The sequence below is a fragment of the Natator depressus genome, chromosome 10 (genome assembly GCF_965152275.1).
Source record: "Natator depressus isolate rNatDep1 chromosome 10, rNatDep2.hap1, whole genome shotgun sequence".
Taxonomy (NCBI): Eukaryota; Metazoa; Chordata; order Testudines; family Cheloniidae; genus Natator; species Natator depressus.
The window spans coordinates 71,797,810-71,823,737 of record NC_134243.1 but is presented as its reverse complement, the minus strand read 5'-3'; the positions used below and the strand labels follow the sequence as shown (position 1 = coordinate 71,823,737).

Genomic DNA, 25,928 nt, shown 5'->3' with positions numbered 1-25,928 from the left:
AGGACAACTCTTCCCCTGGGAGAGAAGGCACGTGTGAGAGGTGTTACTCACGCAGGGCCTGGCTTATTACGAGGCCCCGTAGCTATTGTTTTAGCTTGGGGAGGTGCTGGGATAACAGGAGCACATTATATAGGGCTGCCAACCCTCCAGGACTGTGCTGGACTCTCCAGGAATTACAGATTAATCTTTAATGGAAGATTATGTCATGTCGTGAAACCTCCAGGAATAGGTCCAACCAAAACTGGCACCCCAAACTTTATACCAAAGGCCCCTGTAGCCTGGTGGTGGGGGCGGGCTTGAGCCTGGGGCTCCCTGCAGCTGATGGGGGTGGATGTGAGGGGTCGGTCTGCAGTTTGGCTGGGAGCTGTAGAACCGGGGTCAGGGGTCCCTCCCAGGGCAGTGTCTATGCTCGGGGGGTGTAGGCACGCGGGGGGGGTCCCCCAAGGCTGGTTCTCTCTCCCCCCCTCCTCGGGCTGTACAGCCGCCCCCTTTCACCCAGGCCCTGCGAGGGCGGCGAGCGCAGGAGGCAGGGCGGGGGCGGGCCCGGCCGGGAGGCGGCGTCGCCGCGGCTCCCAGCGCCGAGGGCCGGGCGCGGTGTCGCAGGCGGAGTGGAGCCCGGAGCCCGGGCAGGATGCGCCTCGCCGCCCCGCCGCTGCTGCTGCTGCTGCTCCTGGCCGCGCTCCCCGTCCGGGGCCGCCGGGAGCCCCCCGCGCCGGGGCCGCCACAGGCCGCGCAGGGCCCCGCCAACGCCACCCGGCCGCCGCCGCCGCCGGAGCCGCTGGGCGCCCCCGGCAACCACAGCGGCGCCCAGGTCAGCCTGCTGCCCGCGCTGCTCCGGGACCTGTCCGCGCTCAAGGCCGCCGTGATCGGGGCGTGTGTCCTCAGCGCCGGCCTCATCGGCTGTCTGCTGCTGCGGGTCTGCAGGTACCGGCCGGGGGGCTGGGCGCTCGCCGGGCAGGCGGGGGGAGGAGGGACCCTGGCTGGGGGGCGCTGCCCGCTGTACCCCCCGGTGGGGCGGGCTCTCCCCCCTGGAGACCGGGGGGGGGCACTGCTCTCTGTACACCCCCCGGTGGGGCAGGGGCTCTCCCCCATGGAGGCCGGGGGGGGCACTGCTCTCTGTACACCCCCCGGTGGGGCGGGGGCTCTCCCCCATGGAGACCGGGGGGGGCACTGCTCTCTGTACACCCCCCCCCCGGTGGGGCAGGGGCTCTCCCCCATGGAGGCCGGGGGGGGCACTGCTCTCTGTACACCCCCCGGTGGGGCGGGGGCTCTCCCCCATGGAGACCGGGGGGGGCACTGCTCTCTGTACACCCCCCGGTGGGGCGGGGGCTCTCCCCCATGGAGACCGGGGGGGAGGGGCACTGCTCTCTGTACACCCTCCGGTGGGGTGGGCTCTCCCCCATGGAGACCGGGGGGGGGCACTGCTCTCTGTACACCCCCAGGTGGGGGGCTCCTCTTTGTCCCCACCCCAACAGTAGCGCTAACACAGTGTCTCTCTGCTGATGGTTTCCTTAGGCCGTATTTGCATGTGACTAGTAAGGTGAGTCAGTGCCGGGCTACCATATGCCCTGAAAGCCCTTGATCACAACAGCACTATCACCTTTCTAAGTTGTGGGTGAGGATCTCTGGGATGTGACCTGAAAAAGTGAGTCCCTGACCAGTCCATGTAGAAGTTGACGCTCTCATGGCCTTTTCTCTTAGGCCAGGGGTTCTCAAACTGGGGGTCGGGACCCTTCAGGGGGTCGTGAGGTTATTATATGAGGGGTCACGAGCTGTCAGCCTCCACTCCAAACCCTGCTTTGCCTCCAGTATTTATAATGGTGTTAAATATATAAAAAAGATTTTAATTTATAAGGGGGGTTGCACTCAGAGGCTTGCTATGTGAACGGGGTCATGAGTACAAAACTTTTGAGAAGTACTGTCTTAGGCCATGTCTACCCGTACGGCGGCGCAGCTGTACCGATATAGCTGCATCACGTCTGGTGAAGACACTATGTCAGGAGAGAGCTCTCCTGTTCGCGTAAAAAACCCACCCCCTGTGAACAGCAAAAGCTATGTTGGCGGGAGAAGCTCTCCTGCTGCCATAGCGCTGTGCCCACGAACACTTATGCCGACGTAACTTATGTTGCTCGGGGGGTAGAATATTCACACTCTTGAGCGATGTAAGTTTTGCTGATGTAGGTGGCAAAGTAGACATAGCCTAAAACCAGAAAAGCTGAAATGCATCTTCCTCTGGAGTAAAGGCACTTGGCACAGAGGGGATGGAAGCGGGTGAGAAGGCAAATTTTGGCCAGCCCCTGGCCGATTGTATGTCATTTGTAAAATGTCCTAGATCCGTTGGTCAGAAAGGGGTGGTTAAAATGGAAAATAGAATGCTTATACTTTTGAATTGTTTGTTCCCATCCCTTTCCAGAGCACTCTGTATTTGTAAGGAAGAAGTATTGTTCTGTTTCATTAGCTAAAACATGAATAAGCTCTCTTGAAATAATTGCCATAATATGAATGTTTATGCATAGTGTCCAGGTGGGCGGAGCAAAGCCTTGAGTTTTGACTTGAAAATAATTTCCCAATAGTCCTCAATAATCTCTAAGTATGAACTGCTAACTCCCTGCCTTCCACTGCCTGGTATATACCTGGCATCCTGATTTTTCCTTTGTGATTTTGGTAGAGTGAACATCACAGGGTTATGTCCATGTAGGTGCTAGAGTGAAGGAAATGCAGGGAAGCATATAAGAATGTGCAACTGTTTAACTGGGGGTGACTTATTTCATCCAGTGTTCATCAGGAGTAAAACCCCTTCATTTATAGCATGCCTACCTATTTGTGTGTATGTTGTCCAGTATTGATGATTAGAGAAGTGACAGGAGAGTCTTGTCTCTAGGTTTTGAAACTCCAGCCCATATCAGACTTGATCTCTCCCATTTGACTCTGTTGACATCCCTTCTTGAACACCGTACTTTGGATAAAACATCTTTTTTTTTTATCAGGTTGTGGTGTTAGGAAACTGCTATGATTTTGGAAGAGATACTGGAGGTGTCATTAAAAACCCCCAAACTTCCCTGAGTGTGTTTTCCACCCCAATTTTAAAATAAACTCAAAGCAGGAAGATGGGGTGAAAACTTTCTAGAGTAGTAATTTAGGTTGGGAGTAGGTTTCCTCTGGTGCAGCAGGGAGTAGGCTCATTCTGTCAAGTTTTCAAAGGGTGTGTCTCTTGCATGTGTGTGCAGATGGTGCATTGTGGGCAGTTGTGGTGCAATTACCCAACTGGAGTGTACAAATGAGAGAAGTCTTTGCTTAATGCTGAGGCCAGAGTTCAGCCCTAGGATAAAGCCCAAATAAATGGTTTGGGTCCCCAAGAATTAGGATAGATGGAATTCTGGGCCATGGAACCACTCTGTGGCCGCTTGTGCAGCTGGAGCCCTGCACAGTGTGGTTGGATGGCCTGGAGGGAATGGGGGATTGGTTTGTGGATCCAGCCCCTCCTCTCCCCCAAATCCATGTTATGTTGGATTGATGGAAGCCTTGGCAGAACACAGCTCTGCAGCGTGCAAGAAGTCTGCATCTGCCTGGTGGGATCCTGGTATTTTTTTTCTCTCTGCAGCATAACTACAGCAAATATATTGCATTCACCCTCCTCCTCTCCTGTAGAAAGTGGGTTGGAACCAGGATGTGCTGAGTAACATTGTAATACTTGAAATCTTTGTCTGATTTTATGCTGGGAAGAACACAAGCAAATCAAAGTCAGTCACATTAGAAAACTGATCTCTCTGTTGGCTTGTTGCTGAGTTAGGACAAAATAAACTTACCAGTGTCAAACTGAGCCTTTCATATTAGTGTTCATAAATTATTGTTTCTGTTGTGGTAGCAGCTAGAGGTTCAGTTCTGCTTGGCAGTCTGTGGACATAAAGTAAACGAAAAGTTCTTGTCTCAAAGAGCTGACCATCTAAGAGTGTTTAGCTCTGGTTTGTTCACTCCTGACTTCATGGTGGAAAACTACAAAACCTTCAGTAGTTAACAGGAATTCTTTCTTACAGGTGTGTGCAAAAGAAAACAACCTGCAGGGTTGAGTCATATAACTTGTTCTCTGGGAAGCTGTGGTTGGTTGTTGCTTGTAGAAGGAAGAAGTTGGGCAGTGGAGGTATTTGAACAGGTGTATTTTGTGAATTCTTCCTCCACCTACTCGCAAACAGCTCTTCTGCAGTTACGTGGCTGTTCCAGCTAACTGTTCCTATTCTTCCCTGTTTCTGAGGTCTTAATAATCTTAATTTATTCATGCTGATGAGCGGAGTCTACGAGTTCTGTTCTTAAAGGGTTCCCTTCTATAAGAGAACCCTTAGAAACTGGGACATCTCATAAGTCTGTCCCAGTGAACAAACTGCAAAAGATTTGCTGATGCGTGTCAGTGACTAGCACAGCGTAGCAAGATTCAATTTACCATGGCAAGTAATTTGGTATAGGGGCAAGCAAATAAAACATTGCTTTTTAAAATAATTCTTCTCATCACTATCATCTACTCATCCAGGTTTGCAAAGTTGTCGTGGGATTATACATCAGAAGGCTATTAGACACTTGGGTGGGTCAGACTAAAGGCAGCATAGTCTACTAGTAAAATCAGTATAAGGTGATCTAAATAGCTCTTTTAATAACTGGCCTTGGGCAAGTTCAGCTTCCCTGCCTTGGTTTCTCCATATGTAAAAAGAGAAAGCAGGGTTGACATTCTTGATATTTTCCAAGGTAAAAAACCAAGCAGCAGAAAACCCAGCCTTTTGAGTCTTCTTTCCACATCGTACAGAAGCCAAAGGGGACACAAACCCAATTATTTTAGAAAATTCTTTGTAGTCAGCTTTACCGGCAAGCACTGCTGAGCTCTCCCATGCCAAACTCATTTAATCTGTACATGACTGCTTATAGTTAAAGCACATTTCATATATGTGAGAGATTCCTGCTGTTCTTGTAATAAACACAGTGGCTCCCCTAGAAAATGGAGCTTTCGACTTCTATGTGCAATAGTTTGTTTATCTGATACAGCCTCTAGTGTGTAAGCAATGATTGATCTGAGTTACAAAATAAGACAAGCAAAACAACAAGCATGTTTGTACCTTTTCCAGTTTACAGCTGGCAAAATAGTTTGGAGAGGAGTTCTCATTTCTGTTGCAGAAGAAAGATCACATTTACTCAAATGAAATGCCTTTCTTGATCAAAATAAGAGTTTTGTTCATGCCCATTTTTAAAAAACAACCCCCCCCCCAAAAACAAAGAACCTTGCAGAGACTAGTATTGTAAATTGCTGTTAAGCAGAATTTGTTGAAATCCAATATTTGATTAAACTGTCACTATGAAATTACACTGGTTTTCTGCAAGTAAACTATCCCTTTAGATACGGATTGTTGAGATGGAGTGTGGGTTTGTTTGTTTTTTTCCATTTGAACAATTTATTAGTATACCTGTTTTACAAGTTTTAGAAAAAGAATCCCAGGATCTTGCTCCTGTGTGTTTTTGCCTTGCTTCCTCATGGTCCGTGATGCCAGCAGAAGTTGTCAGCACTGTGTACCCAAACTGACGTGAAGGCAAAAGGTTGGTTCTGCCACTTTTCCAGGTCCTTCAACTGAACATCAAGCAGGCAGATATTTTATCACAGGCACCGGCTTGTGATACTTACATTCTTGCTTTCTTTCCAGCTCACTGTTTTTTTTAATGGGTGCTTTCAAAGATGACCAGTTCTTCTTCCTTCTTAGAAGTGTTTTGATCTGAGTGGACTTGGGGGGGCCCAGTGGAGTAGAGCTTGGCACCGCCATAAGGAATTTGAATTCCAGATCCCTCTCCCCTGGGCTGCTCAAGAGTGCGCAGGCTGTGAAAGTTGCATGGTCCACAGTAGCAGGAGGCAGCACCTAATTAGCAATAGCAACCTTTCCTGGCTGACTCAGAGATGCACCTGGAAAGGATGCTCAACCACTTCCAATGGCAGGGGGAATGGATTATTTTCTCAGCATCACGTATGTGCTGAGTACCTCCTTCTCTCCCACCCGTAAGCCAAAATATCCTCCACAACTTGCCAAATACTTGCTACTTCAGCAAGTGCTTCTGTCCATGTTTTGATTCTGCCTTTTTGAATCCATATTTTGCAACTCTCTCCCTCCTCTCCGTTGATGTCCGTGCAGTTACTCCAGAGGTGAATTAGGCCCCTAGCTTACTAAGTAAACTGTGAGGGTTAACAACACTCAAAAAGGAAATGAAAGGTTGGAAACTTGGTTGTCTGTGTTGCTTGATGCGGAAGCCACTGGGACATTAGATAAATCTGTCAAGTATTTTTTTTTTTTTAAATTAGCAAACTGCAACTGCAGTGTCACAGTGGGGCAATAGGCGTTATCTGCCATGGTCAGTAGTGTTTGCTGTGACCTGCTGTAAAAAGTGTGGAAATGATTAAGACTCAAGCTGGATGTAAGCACTATTTACAAGGTACAGGTCTGCCTGTTGAGAGACACGCTACTCACTTATATAACAATAATATTTTGACCAAAAGAACCTTTGGTCACATCATTCCTGTCTGAGCCTCAGATTTCTCTACCAAATCCCATTCTTTTTAGATAGCTTTCCCTCGGGCCTACCTCTTTAATAGCTACAAAACTGGTTACATTGCAATGCTTTAGGGGAGAGATTTAAGTACAGTGACTCATCATCTAGTCATAGGTTACAGGACCTGCTTATCCTACCTAGCTGGGTGGTGCTTTGTACACCTAAGGCTCACCTACGCTAGAAGGCCAAGTTGAATAAGTGTAAATTGTTTTATAACTAGTTACTGTACTCCAACAATACAAAAACCCCCTTTCTTCAATCCGCAGGCAGCCAGCTGCCAGCTACTGGAGGGAAATAGATCACTTTGAAAGCAGGCTGGGTAAAAATCAAGGATTTAAAAAAAAAAGTCTTCAAAAAAAAATCACTTTTTATTTAAATACAAGTTTATTCTTTCAAAAAACCCAATTTAAAATTAAATTTGAAATTGACAACCTATGTTGAGGCATAAAGTTATTATCTATTAAAAATCATTTCAATTAAATAAAATTAATACACATTTGCTCCTGAGTTTTGAAGAAAGTCATACCACTGAAATGGTGGAAGTCCCTGGTAAAACACCTGGAATCAGAGATTTAGTGCTAGACCAGCTTTTGACAGCAGTCGCCTCTTCTGCAGAGAAAATATTTTCTTCATTTCAGTTTATTCAACTTCAGTGCAGTTCAATGACAAGTTCATAGTTAAGAAACCAATTGGGAATTGAAAAAGCTGGAAAGCTTGTTTTCCTCCGCCAATCTGAATATAAACTAGGTGTGACAGGGTGAGATCTACTAGTTCTAAAACTGTTTCTGGTCACTATGCCCTTTACTATCAGTTCAATTCACTATCTATGGATAATATTGCCTTTGTTTAATAAATCAGTTAGTTCTAAATACAAAACATGTTTTGATGAACTTCATCTTTTTTTCTTACATAGGCAGCAATTTAAGGCTTTTTAAAATTTGATTTAAAAAATATGCCATTTTTGTGCATTTTTAACTGAATTTGAATTTCCATCCAAATAGAGCTTGGCACATATCACAAATTTAAAAATAAATCAAATAAGAAATGTATCATTCACGATTTTCTAAGATAAAAATGTAAACATTAAGAATCTGAATAAATGTAAGTTAAATGTGTACAGATACGGTGTATCCTCCTGGTTAGCAAGAAGCAGTCCCAAACTTAGAGTAAAGGCTATATTTAGTTGCAGTTGAACATGTTTTACTGGTTACCATTCAAAGACAATGAACCCCTTTCTTTAAGAAAACAGCTAAGATGGGCAAAAAACAATTCAGATCAGTAACTTAAATCAAGGCTTCCAGTCCACCCTGTTTGAGAGTTTATTATATGGACCCCCCCCCCAATAAAAAGCCAACTATGACCCCTGCTGGAAACCTCTCTTCAGATGTGAGTGTTTTATTGGTCAAAGTAGGAGTCTGGGTGCCCTATTTCTGGCTTCCCTGCTCTCTTGCTTTACGAATTTAGATAAGTCACTTAAATTCTCCACGCCACCGTGTCTGTAAAATGGGGATAATAGAGATATAGTTGGTCTTATGAGACTAATGTTTGAAAGTGCATATTGGTCTTAGTACTGTAGACTGGATTTGCATACGGTATTATTTTAGTTACTTTCAGGTACTACCTTTTAATTGAATCATGCCAAGGCCTCATTCAGATGTTCCTGAAGTTTTTCACAACCTTCTTCCCAGCCTCCAAACCTCTTATTAACAGTTAGTGCAGTTGAACAAGCATATGCTTCTGTTCTCTGTGGTTGAGTATGTTCCATCTCAAAAAGCCGGTTGTTAGAGAAATGTGGCGTGTCATGACGTTCATTACAGCAAAATGAATGCCTGCCTGAAAGCATGCAGGAGAACTCATCTTAATGGCTTCTGGTTTAATTTCAGGGTTTAAAATGATCATGTGAGCAAAGAAGCACGGTTCGATAGAAAATGGTAAAATGTCAGCGGTATTAATGAAGCTCGCATTCAGTGACTTGTTACAAGTCTGGAGTTTTCCTAGGTTTATTATCTGGAATCTTGTAAATGTTGCAGGAGCCAATTATTGCTAAATATGTTGGGCCCAATTCATTCCTAGTAGCACTTAATTGGAGCTTCAACAGGAATGGATTTAGTCTATTGTTTTTGGTGGAATTACAAATGAGAAACACGCTTATTGGAAAGGATAATTTAATCTCCCCTCTTACCTCCTCATGGCTGTCTTCAGGAGGCGTTAATGCTGGATTGAAAGATCTGAGACGATTCTCTGTGGGGTCAAGAGAAGTTACTTCTGAGCATCAGGGTTGTTGACTAAAATAAATTGGAGGCTTAAAGTATATAATGAACTAGTGAGTTGACTAATGCATTTCTCCCACCACATGATGCTTCAGTAAGGAGCATGAAGTGCTACACATGACTAGAGTTTGACCAAAACAGCCCCTGGTCAAAAGACTGACACGAGTCATAAACTTTCTCCTTCTCTCCAAGCCAACTTTTCATACGCTATGTTTCAATATTGATCACCCCTTCCCCGAGCTGTACTGAAACGTGCAGGCAGTGCATCCTTGTTCTTATGGAGTTGAGAGCACTGTCATGGAGGGTGGTATCTTGTGCGTTTAACTCGTAAAGAAATATAGTTGCACGGGGATGGGACTGACATGCCCAGTAACTCATGAGCTCAAGGAGCTGGATCCTCCTGCGTGGGTCCAGTTGGTCTTCCCATTATTCTCCTTGTTTTATATACATTTCATGCCCCCTAATCCTGCTCTTGTTAAAGCTAGTGAGTTTCTTGTTGGCTTTAACAGGATCAATAGTGGGCCCAAAATGAGAAGGTTACTGGCACTGGCTACAGTTGTTTGGAGCTTGTGAAGATGCTGGGCATGCTTCCTAGATTGGTAAATGTTAAATCCAGAAGGGACCATTATGATCAAATAGTCTGACCTCCTTCCTAACACAGAACAATGAATTTTGCCCACCCCTCCACAGCTCTGCCCATGCATTTCAGTCTAGATCTGCAGTGGCACCTTCTGCTGTTGTAGTCCTTGGACATCCCCCCAGCTCTGCTGGTGTACTCCTGTTATAACTGGAACACCTGCTATCCCTTGGTATGCCCCACAGCACCTGCTCAGCACTGTAGTGAGTGCATCTCCATCCCAACCACAGCATCTTCTGATCAGGCCTGCTAACCTAGGGGAAGCACTTTGAGGTGTAGGGACTAAGCATGAAAGCATTAGTCACTTTTAACTTTTCATTGGAAGCCAGATCTCCTGCGCTGAAAGCCTTGTGCATGAATACCCTTTACCACGGGGTCTTTCGTGCAAGGGGTATTTGATTTTATCAGTGTGCAAGGAGCATGCTCTAATTGCTGCCCCAACATCCTTTCTTGTTAGTTTAATAAAACAAATGTGTTTGGGTGACTAAGCCATGGCCTGTTATCACACATGAGGCCTTAATGTGTTCTGGCCCTGTGGAACAGGTCTACAAAGGTCGTGAAATGTTTACATTCCCGTCTTGTGCTACTGTGCTCATACATACAGTTGATATGTGGTACCTTGTCCCACTCAGTGTGTCGTGTTTGTTTTTTCTTTTGTCTCATTATTGCTGCTGATTAACGAGATACTATCAGGGATAAGTATGTCCATTGCCACAGGAAGCAGATTGGGCAAAAATCCATCTGAAGAAATCATTTAGTATGTGGGTGGGAAACTTGAAAGGTTTCCATTTAAAGATGGTTTGTCTCCATGTTTTTTGTCCAGACAAAAAAAAATCCCCTAGGTTTCATAAAAAAGTGTGTGTGTGTGTGTACTGGCTGTTGGGTCTGCAGGTTAACAATAATGATGTTAACCAAATAAATAGGAATTAATTGAAAGAAGAGAGAATCAAAGAGCCTTTGCCTGCTCCATGACAAGGTATTCACACCTACATCTCAGCTAAGTCAAAAGGTTTCTACAAAACTTGTTTTCCATTTTCCATCTAGCTTCACTGTTAAGTGACTATTGTCATATTAGTGACAATGACTTTGAAAGTTCTCTTTAAATGGTAAGTAAATAGAGAAATAGAAAACTAGGACAACTCAGCCACTGGCAATTAACTGTCTTTAAATAATACAATGTTCTTTCAGTAGTTGCCTGAAATAATCTGTATCTGCCTCTGTAGGAAATGAGAACTGATGTCTTGCAGCAAAAGTAGATCTGATTGCAGACAGAAAAACGACCTGTTCTTTTAATATGCAATCCAGCATAGCCTTGCTAATTCATGCGCACACATGGGAGATTCATTGCAGGTTGTTTTGTCATGGCTGTTCACTTCCTAATTCAATTGTAGAATGTGCCTCATTCACCTTGAGGAATGTTCAGTTTAGTTTTAATGATGATGACATTTCATATTGTCTGAGTAAATGTTCTCTTGTATAAGCAAAGCTTTCCTTATAAGATGAGATCTCAACACATCACTTTTCTCACTGCATCACTTTGCTGTTAGGTCTTGGCTGAAAAGTGGAGTGAGACTGCCAGGTGTTTTTGTGAGGATTATCAGGTGTTTGGTTAATAAGGCCCTACTGGGTGGGGTCTGAAACGACTTGTTTTAACTGCTAGGATAATACAGGGGTTCTCAAACTGGGGGTCAGGACCCCTCAGGGAGTCACAAGGTTATTACATGTGGGGTCGCGAACTATCAGCCTCCACCCTAAACCCTGCTTTGCCTCCAGCATTTGTAATGGTGTTAAATATATTTGAAAGTGTTTTTAATTTATAAGGGGGGGGGTCGCACTCAGAGGCTTGTTATGTGAAAGGAGGCCCCAGTACAAAAGTTTGATTACCACTGGGATAATAGAACAAAACACACTGTGCTCTGCTTGATGTTATACAGCACAGATTGTTACAGTGTAGCTTGGACCATGAGAGTTTCTTGACATTTTTGATGCAAATTAGTCCGTAGAATGCTCAGGAAATGAAAATTGCATTGCCCCAAGGTCTGGGGCTTGCGTTACTTAGCACTGTTTTGGGGCATTGGTCCAGGACTGTCTTCAGAGGCCAGTGACATCTTTTACATCAGATATTTCTTGAACGTGTATAGAGTTCAAGGCCAGAAGGGACCCTATGATGATCTTATCTGACCTGCATAACACAGGGCAAAGGATATTCCCCAATAATTCCTGCTTCAAGTTTATATCTCTTGTTTGAGCTGTAGCATATCTTTTAGAAAAATATCCAGCCTTGGATTAGAGATTTCAGGTGATGGCAGCCCCAACCCATCTTGTGTGATTTGTCAGGGTGAGACTTCTGGACAGCAGGAATGTTTTCATGACCTGTTAATGCTCCTGAACTGCTAGTTGGAAATTCTCCAGACATTTGGCTGTCCTCTGTTATCCTACAGATTTTCAATCTGATTTTTTTTTAACTAAGAGTTTAAGGAGAAACAGTCTGCATTGTGTTGGATAAACCATTTCCAGAGTGCAAGCAATTATGCTCAGCTCTTTGTTTCTTCCCCATATCCCCCAAAAGATGGTCATATTGCAGCTTCTTTATTTAAATGCAATATAACTGAAGCACAAACCAGTGTAACCAGCACAAACCTAGGCTTATGTCTGAGCAGTGTGAGGTAGCTCAAGACCTTGGGTTAATGGATATTAATCTGTGGAATAAAAAGAGCTTGTAGAATACAGGTGCTTCGAGTTAAATAGTGTCAAGCTGAGTACCATATTCTGTATCATTTTGTTTTTTTATGTCAATTATTTTAATGTAAGTAGATTCTGGAAAATGAGTCTAACAACAGTAAAGGGTGCACAGGTGTATAAGCATCCTTGCTACAAAAGAAATTGAGCATTATGCTAAGGGGAAGGACATTGGCTACACCTAAATCTTAAAACATGGCCAGTGATTTTTTTTCATGATGCTTGCACAGGAGTGAGTATAAAATTCATAGAATATCAGGGTTGGAAGGGACCTCAGGAGGTCATCTAGTCCAACCCCCTGCTCAAAGCAGGACCAATCCCCAACTAAATCATCCCAGCCAGGGCTTTGTCAAGCCTGACCTTAAAAACTTCAAAGGAAGATGATTCCACCACCTCCCTAGGTAACACATTCCAGTGGTTCACCACCCTCTTAGTGAAAAAGTTTTTCCTAATATCCAACCTAAACTTCCCCCACTGCAACTTGAGACCATTACTCCTCGTTCTGTCATCTGCTACCACTGAGAACAGTCTAGATCCATCCTCTTTGCTCAAGTGAAACTACTGGCTGTATTGGGGAGTGTTTGGAAACTTCACTCTGGTGTCCAAAAAAGGTAGAAGAGGTTGTCCACTCATAAATATTACCTCAGATGCCCAGTCCTCTTGTAACTCTTCTCTGAACCCCTGTCAGCTTGGTAGACATTGACTCAGCCGGATTGCCGTGATTTTCTCTTCTAAAGATGTTAGTTAACCTGTCGGCTGCCTCCTCTGATTAAGCCTCTGTCTGACTTATTGAGCATGGCAGCAGGGGGGCTCTGAGCTGCTGTGCCAGCGATTTGCCCTGCACACCAAAGGATCAATGGCTGTGCCTCTGAAACTAAAAGACTGACACTGATCTGGATTACAGCTGACAGGAAATTGAGCTCTTCAGTGATGGGTACAAGTGGTGGAGAGGAGGAGGGGCTGGCTCCACAGACTTTGCATCAGGGTAGGTCTTAGCAGTCTGGGCTGTATATAGAATGGGTGGGTAACAGCCCACCCCAGCCCTTCCTGTAGGGAACGCTTTCAGAATGAACCCCCCCTTTCTTTGTTTCAGGTCTGGCAAGAGGATTAAAAAGACACGGAAGTATGACATAATCACGACCCCGGCTGAGCGAGTAGAAATGGCCCCTCTGAACGAAGATGATGATGATGATGAAGACTCGACAGTGTTTGATGTGAAATACAGGTACTGACATGGGTGGGTCTTGGTTAAAGGCTGCCTCCTGGGTTCTGTTAGCTGGGTGGATGGCTCTTCCTTTCTGCACGCTCACAATGCCTTGTCAAGGCTTAGCTCCGTCTCTGCTCTTCCCTTCAATCCACAAAAGCTTCACCACTCTCCTCATGGTGGCCTCATGGTGGCCCCTGCACCTGAAATCTAGTCTGCTATGCATCCAACCTCTCCTCCTTAAAGCATGTAATTTCCAACAAGCCTAAAAGCCCTAGTCCTCCCTGCAGTGAAGTGCCAACAGAAGAGATGTGCTCAAACAAAAAACTGTATAGAACTGACAAAGGTTAATGGGCTGAACTTCCCTGCTCAATCCTTTGCTGCTTGTTGCATCCCATCCCTGATCCTTCCTCTGTATGTTACATTCTTCCTGTACTCGTATTTGTGTTGTGATACAGCATAGCTAGAGGGCTGCAGGAGAGTGTTAGAAGGGAGCCTTATTCCCTGTAGAGGGAAGAAAGTTAGCTATAGATTAATTAAAGCACCTGAAGCCAGTCACATGATAAAACCCCCCTGCTTCAATTAGACAAGAGGAGGAGTTGAAGCAGAGTGGATTGGCATTGGAGCAAAGAGCAGTTTGGAGGGAAGCAGAGGAGAGTTTGGAGAAGTGCTGCGGTGGGCTAAGAAGACCAAGACCCTAGGTAAAGGGACACCTGGTTTGTGCAGAGGGAGGGCAGGAAGCCCCACAAGCTGAAGGGCAGGAGAGGGAAGTAGCCCAGGGGAAGGAACCGCTAGTTCAAGCGGTTTACCGCTATCCCTAGGGCCCCGGGCTGGGACCCGGAGTAGACGGCGGACCCAGGTCCCTCCCTCTCCACTCCCCTGCTCTAGGACAGTAGTGGGGCAGTTAATACCCCAGTTCAGGGGCAAGAAATGGTGCCCTGAACAACCCTCCCCACCCTACAAGAAGAAAAAGCGCGAGACCCATCATAGTAGTGCCAGCAATTTGCCACAGTGTGTAAAGCGCTTAGCTCACATCTGGTGCTCTTCATAAACAATATGTGTAGGGTCAGGCCCTACCAGTCTAGAGCTGCTTCTCTCCACAGCTGCTGTTGTGACCATGTGGGGGAAAAGCTGACAAGCTTTCACAAATGGTCTCTTGATTTGGGCATCTCTGGGTCTGAGGCACGCTGGTGGGACTTTGTGTTGGGGAAGCTTGCTTTGCAGATGCCTTTGCTGCATCTGCTCTGTGATAAACAGAGGGCTTCTGTCGCCAGCGCTGTCAATCAGGCCCCACTCAGCAGCATAAAATCATTACCCTTTTTTTTTTTTAAGCGTTTGACAGCACAAAGTTTTCAGTTCCTGTCCTGTTGGAGAATTTATAGCAGCCTCTCAGTGCAGGTGGGCTCTCAGGCTCTCTGATTTATGGTGTCAGTGTATTTGAATCTCTTATTTTTATTTGCCTCAGAGTGGTGACAGCAAAAGGGTCAGGTTTCTCATCCAAACAAAGACAGCCAAGATCCATGGTGCTTCGGCTAGGAAAAGCTCTGCTAATGATAAGGCTGCATCTGAATCCAGCCAACTCATAATTAGGAGCTTGTCAGAGACTTGCTCATGTCCCCCCCAGGCACAAATGCCCACCCACACACTCCTAGTTCTGGAGGTGGGGGAAGCAGTGCATTCATTCCAAGGGACACTCAGTGGGCACTTAAGCATATGGTGCTGTGTTTTGCTTTGGTAATTTTCAAAATAACGAAATACATCTCCCCCTAAAAGAGTTAGTCAGGAATAGGGAGCTGGTGAAGAATGACGGTGAGTCAGTCGTTCTGAGATTTGTAAATAAATAGCCCCCAAACCAGAATAGTCTCTTCTTCCCCTGGCCAGCTGTCGGAGCTCCATATAGACTCTCTGTATTGGTGCTCATTCCCGATTAATCATCGGCTGGTCTCTTGGAGAGAGCTGCTGTGCCACTCTACAGGGCTTTCACCAATGCAGTTGTGAGTGGTGTAGCGCAAGCTGGCACTAGATCAGGACCATGAGGACCTGCTTGCTGTTGACACAACCTTTGAGGGGCATGCAGGGTCACTGAAGTAGAATGGTTTTTGGATACTTAAAATGAGAAATGCAGCATTGTTGGAGGGAAAACCAGTGCCTTAGATTTAGAGCTCTGTTATTATGTTTGTATTGCAGTTATGCCTGAAGACCCCAGTTGGAGATCAAGTCCCGTTGTAATAGGCACTGTGCGTACGCACACCCCTCAAAGATGGTCCCTCCCCCAGAATGCTTACAGTCTAAGCATCTGAGGAAAGGCAATAGATGGATACAACAGACAGACAGGGAATCACAAGGTAACAGCAAGGCCATGATGATTAAAGTAAAAAAGCAGCATTCAGGATTTCTTTAACATAAGCATACAAGTTGGAGTTACTCAAGTCTGGAAAATATGCTTTTTTTCCCTCTTGTACCATTCAGGTCTTAGACCGACACTTGGATAGTGTTAGTATATAAGAGAATTAGGTGAAGTTTTGCATGGGGAAAATTTTGACTTCTGTTTCTGGCTCTGCTGCTAACTTGCTGCGTGATCCTGGGCCTCTCTCTGCCTCCATTTACCTTTGTGTAAAATGGGGGTAATTGCCTATCCTTCAGGGACCTGTAGTGCTAACTGCTTGGAAAAGTGGCTTCAAATGATCAGGCAAAGGGTGCCTTAGAAGTGCAGGTATCAGAGGGGTAGCCGTGTTAGTCTGGCTCTGTAAAAGCGGCAGAGAGTCCTGTGGTGCCTTATAGACTAACAGACGTATTGGAGCATAAGCTTTTGTGGGTGAATACCCACTTCGTCGGATGCATGTCAAGTCTGCATGCATCTGACGAAGTGGGTATTAACTCATGAAAGCTTATGCTCCAATATGTCTATTAGTCTGTAAGGTGCCACAGGACTTTTTGCTGCTTTTAGAAGTGCAGGGCATTGTTCCAATAAGCAGGGTATGCTTTACACCTGGGTGTAGTTCTGACAAACCACCTCCTTGTCCCATTCAAATCCCTCCTGAGATGTGCTGTTTTTGCAGCTTTCCAGTGAATTCTGCAGCACAGAGCACACTCTTGGTGCTTAATAAATAATATAGACAGCATGATGCACTGTCTCTTGGGCAGCCTCGAGTGTTGGCTTATGCATTGGAATTGCTTGAGCCTGAACTGGGGAGTGGAACTGTCTGAACTTGACCTACTTCTGCTCTGACCGCTTCTACTGCTTTTCCACTCTCTTCCATGAGTTCCAGAGAACTTCCTTTGCAGGCATTTTGGGGCAAGGTTGAAGAGATTTTTCTTAACACAGTGAAAAGGAAAATCTCAGGAAACAGTAGTGCTGTGGGAAAATGCATCCAGTAATGAAACATTAGGCAAGCCCATTGGAAACAGTCCGACTTGAGAGTCGTAGCCATGTTTTCTACTATTTTTTTTTTCTTCTCCAGAGCATGTTGTACTGCTGCTTTCGCAGAAATGAACTCAGTCTTCTTGGGTTCCTTACAAGTGCAAATGGGCCTTCACTAGTCATAGATACATGTACACATACACACCCCCCTCCACTTTGTGCGATACTTACAGTATTACCACCAACGGGGTACAGCGACCGTAGATTTTGTTCACCATCCTATACTTCAGCTTTCTTTATTCTCAAGGAAATTCTAGTACAACAGATATCAAATTCTGCATTTTGAAAACGCTTAGCTACTTTAGGGATGTGGTTCCTGTTCTCCAGCAGTACAGCCCTAGTTTATGGGGAGCTACCATCAATCCCGTAGCAGAATTGAGATGGGGAGAGGCTCTCTGAGGATTTGAATGCTATAAAAAGTAACGAGGTCTCTGAATTGTGTGTGTTTAGATAGAGCAGTCTTCTAGGCAGATCACTGATCTGTTAGACCCTCATCAAAGATTGTATCACATCCCAAAACAGTTTCTACCTTTTCACCAGCACTAAAGTCACAAAGAGGTTTCTTTTTGAAGCACTGGGTTTGTCTTGGGCATTTCAGCATGTGTCCCACCATGAAGAGGAAGGATTCCTCAACAGGATCCATTGTCTGAAGAGAACCTTTCCCCAGTTAACCATGTTTCATTAGCAAAGGAAGGAGAAATGGGGATGGATCTCCAGAAAGAGCTGGCTGGGTGCCCTACCTCCGTGATTCCAGTTAGAAGACATCACTAATGCAGCTACTCTTGGAATTCCAAGCGCCATGTCCAGCATCTTGTTCTTTCAGTGAACGGTTGCCTTGTGCTGTTTGCTGCCTACAGTGCAGACTGCAGCTGACGTGCATGCCAGGAACAGAATGAAATGGAGATCTGACACTTGCACAAATTGGACAACTATACTTTGATGCTTCCAATGTTTTACTGTTGCTGTACAAATAAAGAGGCTGTTCTGAATATTTAGCCAGTATGTATGGGTTGTAACGAGGCTTCATTAACTGCTGCTTTAGCAAGGTTTTATTTTTCTCCCCACCTCCACAAAATCTTGCGGACGCTATAACACTGACATGTTAAGTGAAGTTGCAGCCATTCTTCAGGGCTGATGAACTAGGGAAGGGACGAGACTGCTGTTTCAGCTCATTAGCTAATGAAATTGAGAAATAATGAACCGCTATGAGTGGGACTGAGGACTGGTGGATAACCTCACATGAGAAGTGCCTTCCATGGGCGGGAAGGTCCCTGCTCCCCTCCTTTTTATTTTTCTTCTAAGATTTTTAAATAAATTGAGTGCTGACGGGAGAGTGCCTTTCATTATCAGCCATGGCAGTGCTACAGCTTTACTCCACTCGTCTCTGATTATCTTATCATGAAGCATTTCCTTTCCTGAGCAGCTTTTCCCCTCCTCATACAGTCTCTAGCACATGGGGATATGTCGGCTTTGTCTGCAGTAAAGACTCTTGGTCTACTGATCACTGATTGGATTCCCCTTGCATCCTATCACATATCACCTATCCAGACACAATCACTCCCAACAGTGCGTGGGCGAGCATGCCACCATTTGGACTAGAATGGCTTCAAGCAAGGCTAGCCACCATATGGTCTTCAGCTGCAGCAGTGCCATTCTTGATGGGAATCACTGTTGTAATTGCCTCAGTGGTGTAAAGGGTACTCTATTTACTGCTCTGCAGTGCACTGGTCTCCAGGACCCAGAGGTGGCTAATGTGTGCGTGCTGCACTGATGATACTTACACTGATGCAGTGCTACTTCTTGAACTGCCAATGATTTGGTTCTCTAATGCAGGCCTTGCCATATTGTCACCCTCTGCTATAGTGAAGTCCCATGCGGGAAGGAGAAACCCGGTAATGTTCTGCCATCGCCAGGGAGCCTAGAAATGCATTTGCCATGGAAAAACATGGAATTTGTGTTTTTACAGCGAATCTTTAGTTTTTACATTTTGTGAAAAATAAAAACATATACAGTAGAACCCTGTTTATCCAAGGAGCCTCCATTATCCAGATCTCCATATTAACCAAACCACCACCGCCTGGGGCTGACAGTGCTGGGGCTCAGGAGGGCAGCTGGTGGTTTGGTTAATACGGAGAACAGATAATGGAGGCTCCTTGGATAAACAGGGTTCTACTGTATATCAGTAAAACATTGTGTTCAACTTTTACCTATATATAATGTACCTTGGGAAACTAAAGTTCAACGTTTCATTTTAATTGTGGAAAAACACAATTTTATTTTATTTTTTTTATTGGAGAATTTTGTTTTTTTTTATCATGGAAAACTAGGATCTCTGGTCATCAGTAACCTTCTCACAGAGGTAGCCCACAAACCTCCAAAAATTCCTTCTGGTTTCAAAGCAGCACGTGAAATTGTCTGTCTGGTGGCTTCCTCGATTCAAACTTGCATCCAGGATGTTGAACTGCAGAGGCCTAACCGTGTACATTGGAAAAGGAGAGAGGAATGATTCATTTGATCTTGCTTTTCTTTAGTACGTCTGTTGAGAAGGATTTCAAAGCATTTCGCATAGACAGAAATCCCTGCACAAAGGGTCAGAATGCAAAAGGGGAGAGAACTTGTTTAACAGGCAGTAATATAGAATGGCATATTGGCTTGTATGTACCAGCAAGGTATACCGCTGGTATCCCTACATGTTACTGGGATGTGCCAAAGCAAGACCATAATTTTCAAATATCTGGTGCTCTCATTAAGATGGCAACTGGACAGATCTCTCCAGCTGGCTTGGAATATCTTTCTGAGTGAGTCCTGGCACTCTTCTTGTTAACAATCTTAATGGCATTCATGCTGTGTGTGAATACGAAATAACTCTTCTGATTTACCTAATGTTCTGAAGCCCTAAATAACTAGCCTCATATTTTGGGTTCAAAAACTAAATCTGTATTTAACATGTAGGCAAGATCTGTTTTTACATCTCTTCTTCACTTGCTTCTGTATTTTGGAGCATAATTGAGATTGTTCTCCCCTTCCCCCATGCAAACAGCATTCTAACTGCAAGCCAATTGCTGCTTAGCTGTGTAGCATCGGCAGCAGGGGAGAAGTAGCACTGATTGATTGTAAGTCTGATTGTTTTCATGCAGTTCATTTTCTTCGTTTGATGCTTTGTCCCCATGTGCAGTGGTTTCTAGCCCTGTACGTGCCATTGAGAAGCGGCAGATGGTGTAAATTGGGCTGCAGTCTGAAAGTTACTTTAGGATTCCGCTGCATCTTTAACATCTTGCCACAGCGGATGTGTTGGTAAAATCCACCCCCTCAGGCTGTGCAACAGTGAACAATAACCACCTTTCATCTGCATAGCTGGCTAATTAGACCACGAAAAATCTTAGCTAAACAAAATCCTGTCTGTGGCTGCTAAAGCCACTGACTGCCTGTGACAAATACAGAAGCATACCTTTATTGGATTAGATTCTCCTGCAATCTCAGGAGCAGGGAAGTGGTTCTGTCAACATCTTCTCTCATCCAGAGAGCGCAGCTTCTCTGTGACAGTACTCTGAAACGTGTAACACGAAGGCTGCCATAAAGCAGAGATGCAAAACCACTTCGGAAATAACACATGCTTGAAAGCCTCATGGAAACAATTACTAATCTGGAATTGTGTTTTTGTTTGTTTTTTTTTTTTTAATAAAATAAATTACACTAAAAATTCAAGAATTGACTGACCGGTCTGTGAGGATGGATAATGAATATGGAGCCTTTTGTTTCATGATCACTGATGGGTGCCATGTAAGAAGCCAGGATAGAATAATGGGAGGGATGGAAGGGGACTTGAAGAGGCAGAATGTAAAAGCCAGAGATGGAATTTTGAGGCCAGGTGTCTGAGATCCCCTAAATAAATACTTAAAACTACAAACATTTCCTGGGTCTGATCAAGCCCTCCACCCCTCCCCTAAAATTAGATGATATTCTTCAGTTTTTGAGTACAGATGCTCATTTTTCCTTTTAACAGCAGCAGTGAAAATGAGAGGTGTTTTAGAAATGTGGTATCTTCCAAAGTATTGACTGGTGGTGGTGTTGCAGTTACATATCTGGGGTGCTACAGTGAGTAAGTGGGGCTTTTGTTCAACTGTCAGTATAACTAGCTTCAACCAGAGCGCAATGGTGTAAGCACAGGCTTCTTTACTGGATAGGTAAAGCATAAGTTAAGGTGTCCAGTACAACCTGCACCTTGGTGTCAGGGAGTCTGTAGGACTTGGTACTAAAAAGGTTAGTGCCACATTAGGAGGCCTGGACTTACCACCCTCTGCAAAATGTTCCTTTCATGAGGCAATTTAAAACATCTGCATCAAAATTCTAGGGCCCAGAGTCCTTACTGTGGCTGAGAGGTATGGGGCCTTCTTCTCTGTAAATAATGCAGAGTATATTATATTAATCGGTCTCCACAGAACATATCCCTGCCAGAGCTTAAATGGCATGTGCAGCCTTGACTGGAGTGCTGTACTGTGTGCTTGTTACAGCAAGGTGTTTGGTCTCCGGAGAGTGGCTATAACAGATTTCTTGCAAGTGAAAGCCGGAGGCCTCTTCTGTATGATGCTAGGCTGTTTAAATGTGTGGGTTTTTTTTTTCCAGTAGGCAGAGTGGGGAAAGGCTCTGTATAAACGGAGGGTATCTTTTATTCTCATGTGAAGGGGTGAAAATCACAGCAACTCATTCAGTCGCTTACTATAAATACAACAAATTGCCTGGAGCATTGGTGCCGCTGTTAAGGGTTTCCTGGCCAGGTGCTGCTGTGGATTGCCAGCGCCAAGGGGCCAAAAGGCATTTTTGAAGCCTGTGTTCTTGGCTCCTTGGCTTAATATGCATAAGTGCTGCGGTTGTACCTAAAAGTTCTCCTGACTCCTGTCTGCTGTAACTGCCCCTGCCGAGGCAGCTGCATCTCTTCCCTGGTTTTTACCTTGTGGGTGCGTGGTGGAGGGAGGGGAAATGAGGGCTCCAAGAAGAAAATGGTCTGTGTAGCAAGCAGAAGGACCCCAAGTGAACCAGTTGCCTGGGGAAAACTTCCTTTCTCGGGGGGTGCTCAAAGCTGTCCCATTCCAGGAGAGCAGCCACAAACTGTGGCTGTGATTGATTTAATTCTTATCCCTGAGCTTTGCCTATTGGTCAGAGTGCTCTGGCTAATTTCCATATGCAGAAAATCAAGTCAGTGACCAAAATCACCACAGAAATCAACCCCTGCTTCAGGGACCCAGTGGTGGATAGTATTGTTGTTTCTTTTGTTTTCCCCCTTGTACGTAAATTCCCATAATTGCATATGATCTATTTAATAACAAAGCTTCTCTGACTGTACTAATTCTTTTCCCTGGCTGTCTTCCTTGCCAGGTAAAGCTGTTGCATGGAGCACCGGTTCCCTGTGAGAAGTCAGTCAGCTGTCGAGAGCCCTGCTGAAGCTTAACTGTGAAGGAGAAGCTTTCATCTCTGCAATATTGAAACCAAAACAAACATTGCTGCCTCCGTGATGTTATTTATACAGCACACAGCAGCAGGGTGTTTGATTCTCTGCCCAAAATGTCACCATTAAACTCCTAGTTTCCAAACTTCCACAGTAGAATGACCTGAGATCCTCCTCGTAGACTCTGCTCTGTTGCTTGAAGAGGCTGTGGGGTTGCTAAAGCATATGGGGTGGATACAGCACTGTGTATAGACTTTCTGCACTCACTGGTCCAAATAAATTTTTGTAAAAGGAGGGGGAAAAAAACCCAAAATTAGACCCCAAAAGACTTTTTCCTCTAAAAGCTGAATCAGATACTTTTGGTCTCTGTTAAACAGATCTTGTGTTTTAAAGACTTGGAATTGTATGATCCTGGGCCTAGAGAAATACTTGCCCATCTGATGAAGGCTGGTGGCTGAAACTGTGCTGAAATGTTAGTGTGTGTGGTGTTGGGTTCTTTATTTTTTTAATTTTGTGACTGTTGTAAAAAATTGTAATGACTTGCTACTGATTTTAACAATTGCACTAAACCCTCCTATAATGATGTACTCGTTTTCCAATAGAGCTCTGGTCAGACTTAGTTAAATAACATGAGACCATAGGGAAGCAGAAAAACTAGGCAAATACCGTACTACAGGAATCTTGGATTAGAGGAAATAGATGTCTATTTTTGTAATTCCCCGCCCTTCATAGGAAGTAAGACAACATTTTTTGCCATCTTGTGTCCTCTCCTGGCTGTAACTCTTCTGCTACTCAAATTTTTAATCAATCTTTTTACGAAAGATCTGATACGCGGTTGTTAAATTGCAGGAAGAGAACACTGGTTCTTCCTGCCCCCCTCTCCTTGGAAGCATTCGTGCAAAGAATCCTCTCTGCACCACACTGGAAATCTGCCCGCCGGCTGACTGCCAAATCCCATATTACACTAAGATATGTTTTTCCCCTTGCTATCTACAATGCTTCACACTGGTAGAGCTGTGGGATGGCTATTTTAAAAAAACTAGAATATCTGTAATCTAGGCTGATTAAGATCCATAGCCTATGAGTTCTGTGCATAAATTCAGTGCCATTCTTTGAAAGCTCTGAGTTTAAAGTTATTGGCATGGTTGTTCTGTTTTACGGTGTTCTTGAAAAGCAGCTACAGTTCTGATGAGCTTTGCTTGACATATTGACACTCTTATTGTGTGTTCTGCCAATATTTATGTCAAATACCCTTTTACTTTAGGATTTTAACCCATCTGGAGCCTCTCTTGCCTTTATGATGTTAAAATTACCTCCTGTTTTTGGAACGTACCAACATTTGCTTGACTCTTTTGGTAAATTCTGCAATTTGCTTGGTGGGTTGTGACCTGCTAAGAGTCTGTTGCAAAGCTGCCTCTCGGTAATGACTGCTCAAAGGCTGCCCATGGAATTCTTGATTTGTTATCATGACAGTAGGTTATACTACTCTCACTTGTTCGGAGCACTCCCAAGGCTTGCACCCTGAAACAGCCTGGTATAGATGCTGCACTCTTTCTTCACTCCACTTTGGCTCTTTGCAAGAAGGCCTCTGTGTTCTGCAAAAGCAGTTTGCATTGACAAAAGCAAAATTGTAGTAGTCTTCTGATGAGCATACAGTGCAGTTTGGTGGTGTCCCTCTGAGTCCTTGCCTGATGTAGCCCCAACATTCTAAATTCCTTTCCCCTTACCTGCTAAATGAGTGTTCTGTCACTCCATGTTTCCTCTTTAAAGTGTAGCAATGGTCAGAAAAGTGACAGAGTAAAAAGTTCACCTTCATACTCAACAGATCAACTTCCTGTGTGTCTGATTTCATACCTGCTTGCTTTATTGGCCTGCATTTATTGTGCATTTTTATTCATAGTGACTATGCGGAGCTTACACAGCTCTGGAAGAGTGAACTGGATTCCATTCTGCTTTATGAATCTTTAGCTAAACTTTTGAGTTCCAATGTTGGAATTGTTATTGCTGGTGACAACATGATAGGCAGAACCCAGCTGCATTTTTCAGATCCCAGGTGGCGTTTCCAGCACTGGCAGTTAGCAAAACCGGCCTCTGTTGACTTGGAGTACATTTGCTGTGGGAGACCGAGAATGCAAAGGAAGCTCCTGATGGGATTTCTGCTGTTACTTTTCAGACTGTTAATGCACTTTTAAAGTGAATCATTTGTTGGGAGAGAATCCCATTCTGCACAGAGCAATGTGGCGAATAGTATCGTGCGTTAAAAGAGGGAGCCAAGGCAGTTGGAAGTCAATAAAAGGTGGTGGTGGAAAATTCTTTGACACAATTGTGCTTTGCGTTCAGCAAAGGCTTCACAGCTGGACCATGTTGGAAAATTCCCAAAGCAGAACTAATATTAGATATCCAGGCAATATCAATATACTATTTTTATCCTTTTTATCATGGAGTAAATTCAAGTCACTCCATAGTGCTGTTATTGAGCAATATTTAATGTGTCAGCTAAGAGGTAAAAGGTGGAGAAATTGATTAGGGTAGGGCCAAGCGCACTGAGCTCCGGATTGCAGGAACTGCAAGAGGCCCATAGGCTAGGATGACACGCTATGGCTTGGGAACACTTTCAAGACAGCATGTTACAGAAATGGACTAGGTGGCTCTCAGTAGGCAACGTGATGTCCCTTTGGAGTTGGTAAAGCACTATGAAGAAGAGCTGAGTTATGGGAAGTTCTTGGACAGGTTGAGTCCTGAAGTGAAAAATGGCAATGCTGGGTAGAAGGATAGGTTAAAGCTTCGATTACCTTGTTGCTGAAGGGGGAAAAGAGGGTGCCATGGCTACTCTCTCAATGAAAGAGCCATCATGGCATTGTGTTTGGACATCCCTTTCAGAGGAGAATTTATGAAGAGCATCTGGAGCTCCAGAGGACATGTCCTTGGTCTGCCATGGCTTGTCTGGAGTATCCTGAACTTTTTCTGGGACCGAGGGCACTTTTTACTGCTGAAGACCAGATCCAGGTTCTGCAGATGTAGAAAGAGGAGGAAATAAGGCCAGTTTCAGTTTACCTAGTCTTTCAGATGGTCTGAGCTAACGCTTGCTGAATTCAGTGGGAGTCTGTCACTGGGATTTGTCAGGCCCTATGAGCACTGCTGAGTTTAAGTAGGTCAGAGGCAGTCTGCCTGACTTGCCTATTGCTAACAACCAAGATTGTTTCTGTAGTCCTCCAGTGAACCTTTTGGTGGGGAACAATGTGATTGTTCTTGTTTTTTTTCTCCCCGCCCTCCCCCCCTTCGCCCCAAAGGCACCAAGGATGTAGGTGCCCAACTCTCTTTGGAATAAGGACAACTAACTCCCTGGGGCTCCTTTGGTAAAACCCAACCCTTGTATATAAACTAATGGAGGCCGGAGGAGAAATGGCTGCCTGATGAAGGAAATCAGGACACCTTTACTAGTGTCATTCAAGGTCATGTCAATGAACCTAAATGCTTGCCTGATGTTAAATTGCTATTGTAAACATGGGACGATATTTACCTCTTTCTAAAGGTCACTATATGTGATTTCAGTTGTTTGTCTAGCTAAATATTTATATAGGTTTATTTCAGTTAAGACTTTAAGAGAACTTGATGTAACTCATCTCCTATAGTGTGTGTGT

General features: G+C 44.6%; 1 protein-coding gene across 2 annotated transcripts; it reads left to right on the top strand.

The window, feature by feature from the left end:
* Positions 1-631: 631 nt before the first annotated feature.
* FAM174B (family with sequence similarity 174 member B) lies at positions 632-25,928 on the top strand. Of its 2 annotated transcripts, none has more exons than XM_074964816.1 (3): positions 632-924; positions 13,313-13,444; positions 22,224-25,928. In XM_074964816.1, exons 1-3 carry the CDS (start codon positions 632-634, stop codon positions 22,288-22,290), a joined length of 492 nt encoding a protein of 163 aa, XP_074820917.1. In that variant the 3' UTR covers positions 22,291-25,928. The 2 variants fall into 2 exon arrangements, with proteins under 2 accessions (XP_074820917.1, XP_074820918.1); XM_074964817.1 differs by having other exon boundaries at positions 22,218-25,927.